Source organism: Pleurodeles waltl, chromosome 3_1 (assembly GCF_031143425.1).
Source record: "Pleurodeles waltl isolate 20211129_DDA chromosome 3_1, aPleWal1.hap1.20221129, whole genome shotgun sequence".
NCBI lineage: Eukaryota > Metazoa > Chordata > Amphibia > Caudata > Salamandridae > Pleurodeles > Pleurodeles waltl.
In genome coordinates this window covers 834,829,025-834,842,318 of record NC_090440.1, presented here as the reverse complement: position 1 = coordinate 834,842,318, position 13,294 = coordinate 834,829,025, and the positions used below count along the sequence as shown (strand labels likewise).

At 42.6% G+C, this 13,294-nt stretch overlaps 1 protein-coding gene across 2 annotated transcripts in view; it reads left to right on the top strand.

Annotated features, from left to right (window-relative positions):
* Positions 1 to 13,294, top strand: part of USH1C (USH1 protein network component harmonin) — a 605,394-nt gene that overhangs the window by 286,237 nt on the left and 305,863 nt on the right. For both annotated transcript variants that reach the window (XM_069223746.1, XM_069223747.1), the window contains exons 7-8: positions 1,562 to 1,619; positions 9,265 to 9,368. In XM_069223746.1, the coding sequence (XP_069079847.1) occupies positions 1,562 to 1,619; positions 9,265 to 9,368 (162 nt within the window). The remainder of the gene's footprint in view (positions 1 to 1,561; positions 1,620 to 9,264; positions 9,369 to 13,294) is intronic.

The window sequence follows — 13,294 nt, the reverse complement described above, 5'->3', positions numbered from 1 at the left end:
TTAGTACTTAGAAGATTCAGAATGGAGGTAGGATTGCTATGATCATGTAATTTCAGACACGTTGGAGTACTTCATTTTATTTACCCTTTAAGTAAAGATTGGTTCTGCCATTTTATTTGTCTTTGTTGTGGTTATAATTCACATCATATACAATAGATTAGGATTTTGATTTTAAAATAAATCTTCAAAGTAGATTCCCCATTTTCTAGCCTTTTTGATTGGGTTATTTATTAATGACAGAGGGTCTGGCGTTCCACTAACTATCCTTGTAATGTCTCATAGGATTCCTCCAGAAACACATCTTGAATATTGCTCAGTGGGTTGTAATGTGGTTACAATTCAACTGGTTTTCTGTCTGGAGTTGGCACATTGAGTGAGTCCTTAGTGCCATGGAGTTTAGAAAACTCAACTCTGTGATTCTAGAACAATCTAAGAAATGTATAAATTCTACATTGTGTTCCAAATGTAGAAATTCGCTACAATTATCAGGTAACCCTTGGAATTTCTGCAGTACTCACCAAAAACGCAGTGCTGAGAACTTCCTTTGTTTTCACTCTGTTTTTCCAAAGGTATGGTTTGTGTCATATTGCACAAAACACTGGTGTTAAGCTACATAATCAAGGCAATACCTCCATCAATAGGTTATGCACATTTTGGCACCTCTAAATAATGACAATTCCGTTTTTCTCTTTGCCTTGGTGGCCAGTAAATGTATTGTCTCCCTACAACTGAGAAAGGAAAAACATCTTCCAGACAAAGGTTTATAGTCTCTATGTGAAGCCACAAAATAAAGCATTAGCTGAAGAACTCTATTGTGATGCTTTGGTGAGTGTAGGGAAAAGGTATATTAAACAACATAGAAGACTTGCCAAACTAATGTAGCTGTTAACACGAAGAAATCACTGCAGAAGTTTGAAATTAGTCTTGTGTTCCTTACAGCTAATGCACATAAGGTGGTTTATGACAGCATTTTGTTAAGTACAGTTGTCACAGGATGGGAATTGAGAGTATTGCCCATCCATATTGATAAGTTCAAAGATTGCTTAACCTCTTCAAAATAGTTTGACCCAGTGATTCCAGTACTTTATAGAATAGTTCTAAAGTTCCCTTTGCCACACCCTAATATCCTGAATGTTTAATTAAACCTAGGTTATTTGGTTCACTTGACATTCTTTTATTTTATATATATTTCAAAACCCTGTTTTTAGATTTTCCTTCCTCAAACTATACTCCTAAAGCTAGTTGTATATCAGAATATCTAGTGCAAAAGTATTACACTGCCAAAATATTGTGACCTAAATATTGAGGAGCAATTTGTTAATACTTTTGATGTACCAGTATACCTTTGTCAATTCACCTTATGGTATTTGGGAAATTGTCAGCAACATCATATGCCTGTAAGAATTAGGAAGTTACAGTCGCAGGAATAATGTATTTGCGCAATGAAAAGATTTTTTTCAAACTTTTCCGTAAATGTAATCCTTATCTCTTGAGTAATTTTCGAACGATGTATATTTAGGTGTTTTGAATTATTTTATTTATCAGTTATGTTTAATTTCAGTTCTGCCGAAGAACCTCTGAAATGGCAATACGCAGATCAGTTCGTGTCTGAAACTGGGGTAAGATTTATTATTTTATTCCTCATGGCAGCATTGTATTATATAATATTTTCTCATTTTATAAATATTCCTGGAATATAGGGCCTGATTACGATTTTGGTGGATGGGATACATATCCTGTGTACCGTGTTACAAGTTCTATTGGATATAATGGACCTTGTAATGCAGCGGAGGGGATATCCGTCATGTTTGTGACAGAGTATCCCATCCCCCAAGATCGTAACCAGGCCCTTAGTGTTTCCTTTATGCTTTTTCTAGTTATTTTAGATGACTATAAACTTGCTACAGTCATTGAATAATGATTTCTATTAGTGTGTTCTTCATATTTGAGGGCTTAATGTACATACTCAGTAGTCGCAAATAGTGCGTGCAAATTATGTACTGACTTTCAGTCCTGTCTGTTCTTTCGCAATGCTACCTAGTCCTCATTGGGAAGATATCAAGGGGAGCAGGCAGTGGTCCTCTGCACCACTGCCAACTTCTGGGAAGGCCACCAACATGATACGCAGATGGGAAGCTATTATGCTGGGGCATCTGCCCCTTTGCCAGTCAGTAACCAATCTAGCTCTGGGGTCAGTATCTGATCAGTGGTTAAACCATTCATAGAAATCATTGTGAATCCCAAAGAAGAGAGGAAGGCCCCTTCCAGAACCCCTCCTCTTTACAATTTGGAAAGAGTCTCAAAAGCTATTTTCGTACATTGTGACTCACTGTTTTGCAGCCTATAATTTTGTGAATTGCAAACTTTGTAATTGCAAACAATGTCGTACATCAAGTCCTAAATCGCAAAGCAGCTTAAATCAGGATTTTGAGAGCTCAAACAATATATATTTAATAAGGGTTATTGAGAGATAATGTATATGCTAATACTCGTTTACCTTTCACTATATCTCTTGAAAATAATGGACATTCAGCTACTTTCGTTACCCAATCCAGATACCTGCACTTTTGTAATCTAGCCAGTGTATTTATTTATTTAATCTTTAAAATATTGAATTTAGCTACAACGCAAGAGAGGACTATTCAGGATTGACTTTTACAGTTTTAAGTGAGAGTCCATACATAAGAAAATAGACATAGATTATGGGAACTTGCTTCGAGAAGGGAACTGGTAGGGTGCAGTAGGGAGGAACAATGGGAGGATGACTAGAGCGTGTGGGTGTTTGTGCTTTTTCGAGGAAGCAGTGATAAAACTATATGGGAAATTAGTACGTTTGAAGATACTTTACAGCTCTTTCTGGAACTGGAGAAGAGACCTAGCCTGTTGGTTTTGGTCTGGGATAGTGAGCCAGATTATGTGTAAGCAACACAAGAAACATTTGTGCATATGTTTTCCTTCTTTCTCTTTTTCAACTCTAGCCTAGATAAGCTTCTGCTGTCTGTTGTCCTTTTCCCCCTGCGGTCTTCGTCTTGTTTCTAAGGTACAGAGCGGTGTTGGTGTTGATAGCCTCGTAGGTGATGCAGACTGTTTTGAATGTGATGCATGCTTGTAGGAAGAACCATTGTAGTTTTTTGAGGGACCGGATACTTCTTATAAATTAGTGAAGGCCTTTGATGAGACTGACTTCTGCATGAAAACAATTCTTTTCTGGTGCTAGGGTTTTGCTTTGGAATCCGGTCATCAAGACATAACCACTATAGAGATGGGACAAGAACACTTCTCTTTTTCATGCAGAGTAAAATCAGCTTGAGCCAAGTGGTCTTTTTGTGTGCAATGTTCCTCTTGCAGCTGCAGGTGGAGTTAGGATAGAAGCAGCAAGAGTTTGCAGACTTGATGAGACAACAAAAGAAACTATACAAATTAATTATTAGAGTTATTCTTATGGTGTTGGTAGCTTGTTGTCATTGGTGATGAGTGCAACTTCTGTCTTGTTGGAAATTAGTTTGTGGACAAATTAGGAAGTGCATGTTTGATAGTTTATGATGCAGTCATTTGGTTAGCTGATGTCCTGGCCAGATGAGATTTGCAGGTACAGCAGGGTGCTCTTAGTAAATTGATCAACATCAAAGTTCTTCTCTATCAGAATTCCAGCTTGGTTGTTTTTTTTAGATTTACTAGAAATTTTAAAAGTGATATAAACTCACAGTAATCACCGATGTCTAGTTCTTTGTATTGATGAAAAGTGTTCCTTCTTTGAACAAAACAGGCAAAGGTAACTAGCCCTTTGAGTAGGTGGGAGTGCTCCCCAAATAGATCTGGTTTCTAACATTGTAGTATGCAGTGCAGTTTCCTTCATCCGATGGGTACCTTGTGAAACCTTCACAATGCAGTATGTGGCTTTTAGTTTATATCTCGGCTATAGAGATTTGCATTTGTTTAAATCCATTACTGGTTTTCTTGACCCACCCACATTGTAGCTGTTGGATTCATCCTTTCTGTCTCCACTGATAGTTGTGGCCAGTGTTGCTCTAACTTTCTCCTTAAACACGAGTTGCAGACTAAGAAGCTAGATCAAATAACAATTCAGCAGTCCCGGATGCTGTTTATTCGGTGTGTCATTTCAAAGCCAGAGTTCGTTTACAAAACCAGTACTTAATTTCGGAAAAATGCAGATCAGGCACAAATCTATGCAGGTACTTGGTGTAAATGAGAAAGAGGTAGAAAATAAAGAAGCGCATTAATTGCTAAAAAATAGTGCGTTTGTAGTTTGAAAAAGTAAACATGGCCAGACTACCAAATAGGTCTCGGCAAGTTGCGTTATATGGAAATGCTCTCCACAGCATGCCGTCAAGCTCAGAAAAAAAGACAATATGCATAAGTGAAAGCACAAAAAAACCAAAGCAAAACATGCACTTTAGGAGAAGCACCCCAGTGATTAAATACCTCACCTTTTAAGCGAGAAAGAGAGGCTTTTATATCTCAAATAGTAACAGAAATATCAATGGCCCTGGAAGGCTGATTAAAAATTGTACAGCATTCAAAATTAAAGTTGCTGAATCACAAAGCTAGATTAAGAAACATCTTCCCTCGCTAGACGGCACATAAAGCAAGCTGGTAAATTAGCTCAATCTGTAGCCATTTTTATAAAGAGTTTGGGATGTGCAGGATAAAATAGGTTAGAAATGTAAAGTCCAAACTGATTGCTATCTCACTAATCCCGCTGATGGTAGCAATATCTTGAAGGAAAAGAAGAGGCAATCGTTTTCTGTGCCGCTGAAATCAACAAATGTGTATAGCCGACCCCATTAACAGCTGAATCATCGCGTCAGAATAAAAAAATAAATTCTGAGTTTTTTTTATTTTGCTCTCAATGGGGAGAGCAGGTAAATGGTATTTGAAATTAGATTAGAGACTCAGAACACATTTGAGGAAAACTATTTTTCTGGATCTATGAGGTTGAAAGAAATTTACCTAAACCCACATTATCACATTACCTGGCAGCAGTGTAGGATTTCGCATTTACGGGGGTGATGTCACTCATACCTATCGATGTGCGTAATAAGCATATGATTGAGAGAAAATCCGACAGTCACAAAGGATTCGGAACAGATGCTCCCCCATACCTTTTGAAAAGCACCATTTACTTGGGGGAGTCCTGAAAAACTGCAAAAGCTAAAACTCAATTTGACCCTCTAAGCAGTTTCTGTACATAAGTCCATGAAACACTTCACTGCTGTGACTGACAGTGTAGACAAAGCAAAAACAACAAGTGATGGACGGAATGCTGAACATTGTCAAACACTCACCCCCAGTCATAGATCTGGGTTTAATCCATCGTTCTTTTGCTCCCAATGCCACCCCAGTTTGGACCCATCCATATGCAAATCAGTCTTGACCCTGTTCCTCATGGGAACAGTCCAGACCGAACTGCCAAGCCAGGTCCTCACTGGACCGGAAACAAGCATCCTGGGACCGTTTTCGGGGTTTCACCCCTCATCAGCCAGGCTAGCTTGAATCCAGTGGCATGGGAAGCAAGGGACCCACGTCTGGGCATACCCTTCCCACTTAGGGCGACAAAGCAAAAACAACAAGTGATGGACGGAATGCTGAACATTGTCAAACACTCACCCCCAGTCATAGATCTGGGTTTAATCCATTGTTCTTTTGCTCCCCATGCCACCCCAGTTTGGACCCAGCCATATGCAAATCAGTCTTGACCCTGTTCCTCATGGGAACAGTCCAGACCGAACTGCCAAGCCAGGTCCTCACTGGACCGGAAACAAGCATCCTGGGACCGGTTTCGGGGTTTCACCCCTCATCAGCCAGGCTAGCTTGAATCCAGTGGCATGGGAAGCAAGGGACCCACGTCTGGGCATACCCTTCCCACTTAGGGCGACAAAGCAAAAACAACAAGTGATGGACGGAATGCTGAACATTGTCAAACACTCACCCCCAGTCATAGATCTGGGTTTAATCCATCGTTCTTTTGCTCCCCATGCCACCCCAGTTTGGACCCAGCCATATGCAAATCAGTCTTGACCCTGTTCCTCATGGGAACAGTCCAGACCGAACTGCCAAGCCAGGTCCTCACTGGACCGGAAACAAGCATCCTGGGACCGGTTTCGGGGTTTCACCCCTCATCAGCCAGGCTAGCTTGAATCCAGTGGCATGGGAAGCAAGGGACCCACGTCTGGGCATACCCTTCCCACTTAGGGCGACAAAGCAAAAACAACAAGTGATGGACGGAATGCTGAACATTGTCAAACACTCACCCCCAGTCATAGATCTGGGTTTAATCCATCGTTCTTTTGCTCCCCATGCCACCCCAGTTTGGACCCAGCCATATGCAAATCAGTCTTGACCCTGTTCCTCATGGGAACAGTCCAGACCGAACTGCCAAGCCAGGTCCTCACTGGACCGGAAACAAGCATCCTGGGACCGGTTTCGGGGCTTCATCCCTCATCAGCCAGGCTAGCTTGAATCCAGTGGCATGGGAAGCAAGGGACCCACGTCTGGGCATACCCTTCCCACTTAGGGCGACAAAGCAAAAACAACAAGTGATGGACGGAATGCTGAACATTGTCAAACACTCACCCCCAGTCATAGATCTGGGTTTAATCCATCGTTCTTTTGCTCCCCATGCACCCCAGTTTGGACCCAGCCATATGCAAATCAGTCTTGACCCTGTTCCTCATTGGAACAGTCCAGACCGAACTGCCAAGCCAGGTCCTCACTGGACCGGAAACAAGCATCCTGGGACCGGTTTCGGGGTTTCACCCCTCATCAGCCAGGCTAGCTTGAATCCAGTGGCATGGGAAGCAAGGGACCCACGTCTGGGCATACCCTTCCCACTTAGGGCGACAAAGCAAAAACAACAAGTGATGGACGGAATGCTGAACATTGTCAAACACTCACCCCCAGTCATAGATCTGGGTTTAATCCATCGTTCTTTTGCTCCCCATGCCACCCCAGTTTGGACCCAGCCATATGCAAATCAGTCTTGACCCTGTTCCTCATGGGAACAGTCCAGACCGAACTGCCAAGCCAGGTCCTCACTGGACCGGAAACAAGCATCCTGGGACCGGTTTCGGGGTTTCACCCCTCATCAGCCAGGCTAGCTTGAATCCAGTGGCATGGGAAGCAAGGGACCCACGTCTGGGCATACCCTTCCCACTTAGGGCGACAAAGCAAAAACAACAAGTGATGGACGGAATGCTGAACATTGTCAAACACTCACCCCCAGTCATAGATCTGGGTTTAATCCATTGTTCTTTTGCTCCCCATGTCACCCCAGTTTGGACCCAGCCATATGCAAATCAGTCTTGACCCTGTTCCTCATGGGAACAGTCCAGACCGAACTGCCAAGCCAGGTCCTCACTGGACCGGAAACAAGCATCCTGGGACCGGTTTCGGGGTTTCACCCCTCATCAGCCAGGCTAGCTTGAATCCAGTGGCATGGGAAGCAAGGGACCCACGTCTGGGCGACAAAGCAAAAACAACAAGTGATGGACGGAATGCTGAACATTGTCAAACACTCACCCCCAGTCATAGATCTGGGTTTAATCCATCGTTCTTTTGCTCCCCATGCCACCCCAGTTTGGACCCAGCCATATGCAAATCAGTCTTGACCCTGTTCCTCATGGGAACAGTCCAGACCGAACTGCCAAGCCTGGTCCTCACTGGACTGGAAACAAGCATCCTGGGACCGGTTTCGGGGTTTCACCCCTCATCAGCCAGGCTAGCTTGAATCCAGTGGCATGGGAAGCAAGGGACCCACGTCTGGGCATACCCTTCCCACTTAGGGCGACAAAGCAAAAACAACAAGTGATGGACGGAATGCTGAACATTGTCAAACACTCACCCCCAGTCATAGATCTGGGTTTAATCCATCGTTCTTTTGCTCCCCATGCCACCCCAATTTGGACCCAGCCATATGCAAATCAGTCTTGACCCTGTTCCTCATGGGAACAGTCCAGACCGAAATGCCAAGCCAGGTCCTCACTGGACCGGAAACAAGCATCCTGGGACCGGTTTCGGGGTTTCACCTCTCATCAGCCAGGCTAGCTTGAATCCAGTGGCATGGGAAGCAAGGGACCCACGTCTGGGCATACCCTTCCCACTTAGGGCGACAAAGCAAAAACAACAAGTGATGGACGGAATGCTGAACATTGTCAAACACTCACCCCTCAGTTGTTTTTGCATTTTTCGCCCTAAGTGGGAAGGGTATGCCCAGACGTGGGTCCCGTGCTTCCCATGCCACTAGATTCAAGCTAGCCTGGCTGATGAGGGGTGAAACCCCGAAACCGGTCCCAGGATGCTTGTTTCCAGTCCAGGGAAGACCTGGCCTAGCAGTTCGGGCTGGACTGTTCCCATGGGGAACAGGGTCAAGACTGATTTGCATATGGCTGGGTCCAAACTGGAATGGCATGGGCAGCAAAAAAACGATGGATTAAACCCAGATCTGTGACTGGGGGTGAATGTTTGACAATGTTCAGCATTCCGTCCATCACTTGTTGTTTTGATAGTGTAGACAACCTATGAGAGACCATAATGTATTCCACGAATGAAGCTGAGAGATCCATCATGATCAAAAGGATTGTATGATCTTCATCTACAATATTTTGAATATTTTCCAAAGTCCTTTTAGAGATGTGTATTTACTATGTCCTGGGAAACAATGGAAATAACTAAGCAAGAAGCTTGAGAAGGACTACAGTATGGTAATGGAACAGAAAATGAAATAGAATACAAGACTGACATCCTGTTTAAAAAAAATGGCGGTAGTCAGGAAATGGATCTATCACACTGAGGTTAAGAGTGTAGAACCAAATGCTCAAGTTTCTGATAAATGCTTTAATATTTTCAACTAATGTTAGTCTTCAAAATGACTTAAGGACTGTAAGAAGCTAGAGAAGTGGCAGCCAGACGTCTGTGAGAGATGGCAGTGACTAGCAGGTTGTCTCAAAATTTAGGGAAGGTTCAAGAATGCATTCACATTTGTTTATGCACAGTTGTTTGTCTCTTACATTGTGAAGAGGAGGGAAAGAAGCAAGAAAAAACAGCCACTCAGGGAAAATCAAGGCACAAGCAGTGAGCATAACGTATGCAATTATATGCAAGACTACTTTTCCCAGAAAATATGCAAATGTGTATGAACAGGTGGCTATGATTGGGTCTTGCCTTCCTCACCTGAAATTATTTGCATCTTTCTGTCTGTCCTAAATCTACGTGTAAAAATAATAATGTTGTGCATTTTTTATTCAGGATGGGAAAAGTAGTATTGCTGGTCTAGCATCAGTTGGTGGAAAAGAAATGAAGGAGAAGAAAGTTTTCATTAGTTTGGTGGGCACAAAAGGACTAGGATGCAGGTAAGTAAAAACTGTACATGAACACATTGAAAGCCAAATATATTCTTTTGCAGAAGAGCCGAGATTTCTTTTTAAATCATTCTCTAATTAATCTGGTCATTTATTTAAGCCACTTGACATTCCCTGTGTTTAGGTCTGACATTAGCCTTTGAAATGTATTTGACGGAAACAGCAGCGGAAAGTCAGTTTTCTCTGCTATAACCACAGTGCAGTAGGATTACAATCTTGATATTCCTGCTCATTTATTCCACAGATTGTGGCACTCTCAGTAAGGACTTCCTCTTCTCTCAGTCATGGGGACGGTGATATGGGTATATTCGGATCCCAAACCAGAAACCCCACCAACACCAAGTCTTAATACTGATGCACGGAGAGAGAATTTTGGCTTCATGTAACCAGTGGTTAACAGCTAAGCAGGTTTCTCCTCTGGTGTGAAACTGGGACGAAAGGGGTTTTGACAACAATAAATGCACAACTGATTTCAAACAATAGAAAAATATGACAAAGAAAAGTCGATCTAAAAATCCAAAATGAACTAAATTTCGATAAGATCAAATTCCTGCAGACCAAGGCTGCCTACATAATAAACACAGAGGAGCAAACATTTAGAAAACTTTGGCTACAGGTCACAATTGAAACTTCTAGCAAAAATGTAACTGGGGGCCAGCCCCTGGCGACAACCTAACCGAAGCTGTGCTTTATCCATCTGGCCATGAATGAAGACTTCATCTGGTATGGTATTAGAATGACTTAAATATTGTATGATGACAAAAATATCAATTGCTAAGCGTCATTTAAAAAAATTTCACCCCTTTGGAATTAACAGGATTTTTACACCCATTGGGAAAATATTTTTGTAAATTATACTTCTGTTAAACGATAATTTTTTCTAATGATATTTCATCCTGACATAACTCTCATGAAGGCTAGATGCACTGACAAAAATACTGTTGGATAAGCGTACCAAATGAACTACAGCTACGTTGACACGGGCAAAGTCCTCCCACCCTAGGTTTTGGTAGTCATCTGACAATTACTATAGTTGGGCTTTTATTTCCTGTAATATATGCAGTGTGTACTGATTTAAGTGAAGACTTTGCATACTTTGGAGGTAATTTAGACCCCCAGTTGGTGGTCCACCAGGGTGAAGACCTCTGTCTCTGCCAGTCACACAGGGCCGGACTGGCCATAGCAAGCACCAGGCGTTTCTCCGGGGGGCTGGAGAGGTGGGGTCCAGTTTTGCAATGGTGCTGCAGTATTGGCCCCTAGTCACAAAAGCAGCGATCCAGTAGAATCCACTCACTCTCGCTCACAGCTTCTGTGCAGAAAGGTCTGGCAAAATTGCCAGGGCTGCTTTGGGTTCCCAGTCCAGCCCTACAGACACACAAAAAACTGTTTGCTAAGTCCAGAGATTTCTGACTTGGAGAATACCTTTTCAATGATTGTGTTTAGCAGGGTCCCCTGTCTGAAAAACTACCAATTTTCTCACTTGATTTCAAGTAAGGCAAACTGCTATGTATCACTTGTGGTGCCTCCACTGGCTCTTGCGCTGGAAACTTTTGACTGACAACTCGACTTGACATCATACTATTAGTATAAGTACCTCTGACCCTCTGTTCTGACATATATGTTTCCTGTTTAGGATCACCAGGGAAAGCCTGGTGGTCCAGAGAAGGAAAACAGAATAAGTGGCCTGCTTACACAGGCAGAAAACTCCCAGTATGTTAAAAACAGACTCCATGTTTGGGATCTTATTTGTTAAAAACAAACAACTGTTTGAATGCGCTAATATGAATACTCACTCAAAAAACTTCAGTGCCTTCAGAGGAGCCGCTGCGGCAATGGCTCCCTTAAAGGCACAGAGATCTCCTCCAGGCTGGTGGAGATCTCTTAGTGTGGTGGACTGCTGTCTGCCAAGGCAGCACAGCACATCCCTTCATTGTTCCGGTGAAATGTAGTACAACCAGCAAAGGGCTAAATGAGCCCTATCACGTTTTCATTATGTAATATACTGTCTACTCTTGGTACGACTAGAGCCTGATCAATGGATGCAAAGCCCACTGAACTGCCCTCTTTACGTGTATGATGGTTACATGAGGTGCTCCATTACTGGAAGGGGAGTTTATTATTCTTTAGATTCAATATTATAGTTCGATTTCGAGTCTAAAAGGGGACATGATGAAAGGAGCAAGAACACAGGCAGGAGAGGTCGAGCTATTGGATGCACTCCTTCTTTACTTCATCTTGCAATACCTCTGAAAGCTCCCTTTCTGGTTTACAGTATCAGCAAGCTTGGCGCCCCTTGATAAAGTATATCTCACTGTGAACCCCTCCAGAAAACAAATTTGTTTCTTTCCTTGACTTACTACTTAGGAAGATTGGAGCCCAAATGTTTATGAAGCAGGAGCTACACAATGGTTAACTCCAGTGTAGCTTGCAACTCAAGCTCCAGATACTATTTATTTGGTCATCCTGCTTGTGGTTTATTGCTTTCCTCTGCATGTGGGACTGCAGTGCTTTATATTTTGTTGATTTTGTGTCCGGGTAACTATTGGGTGCCCTCTTTCACCCAGACACCACTGGTGTGCAAATCACCATGTGCACCCTGTGAAATGATTACCCTAATTGTAATTGTACTTGTAGTGTTCTGACGATAATTGGAAAACATTCTGCTTTAAATAAAGGGCCTCCACCCCACTGGTGTGAACTTACCAAAATGCCAAACGTAATTGATGTTATCTCCCAGTGATTCCTGAGGACGTCTTAGGAAATGACATATTAGAAGCTACCAGAACTCTACTATAAGTGCCTAATTCATGAAATCACAAAAGCATTTGGCGTTTTTACCACATCTTACATAGAGTGCTATAATGTGACCATCACTTGCCAGAGTTCAGATATTACCTACATGGGTACAACCATAGGTGCTAGGCAGTTATCAAAACCCCAACTGAAGAGTCAAATATGTAAGCATATCCTCAAACGACCAGGCAGAAGATTGGTATCTGCAGCAGCAGCACAGCATCAGATACCAAAGCAATACACTAATTGCCATTTTAATATCAAAATGTATTTTTTCTCAATTTTGAACAAAACAATACATTGCATATGGTAATTTGTTATGCAACCAACTACATGAAAACCGACGATAAATATATATCATGGTGTCAGCACCCCAAAACAATTATATAAGTCTATAATTGGCCCAACATTTCCAATCTCCCTCAGATTTTGCCGTGTTTCTGTGGGCAGCCTCTTGCAGTGTATAGGGGTTTTTCTTGTTTCGTTCACTATTCCATACTACAGCACCATTTGGTCATAGAAGGAACACCTGTGGAGGTCCAGTGTTTGACAATGTCTCTCTTTGCATTCTCCATACAATCCCCAGGTCATCAAGGATACGAAGCAGGACAAACCTTGTAAAGGGTCTACCAGGGTAGCTAGGATTCTCGACAAAGTGGCAAAATCATATGCCAGTACTTTACTACAATAGGGTGTCCTAGTACCACGTAGAAGAAGTCTCCTCCATATTTGAACACCGGAAGCATTTAGGTAGTGGCAGTCTTGGGGCCTTCTACATACACTGGGGAGTGAGAAAAGTACGATGAAGGAATTTAAGTTAGATAAGGAGCAATTGTGCAGAGATGGCCAGGGCACAAGGGGCCATGCACGCATTCCTCCAGTCACTGTCACACAGTGGCCCCAACCACCCTTCCAACCACGTTCGTAGACTCAACATGAGGTTGGAGGAGTTAATAATCCGTGATTTGTAATTCAGGGATATTCCTCCCTTCCCTGAAGGGCCCATACGCATCTGTGCCTCAAGTGGGCTGTATTTGAGAGGCTCGGAAAGCGATTCTTGGTGGCAAGAGAAAGCATGTCACAATTGTAAGTATTGGTAAAACTGTGATTTATTTATTTCGAAT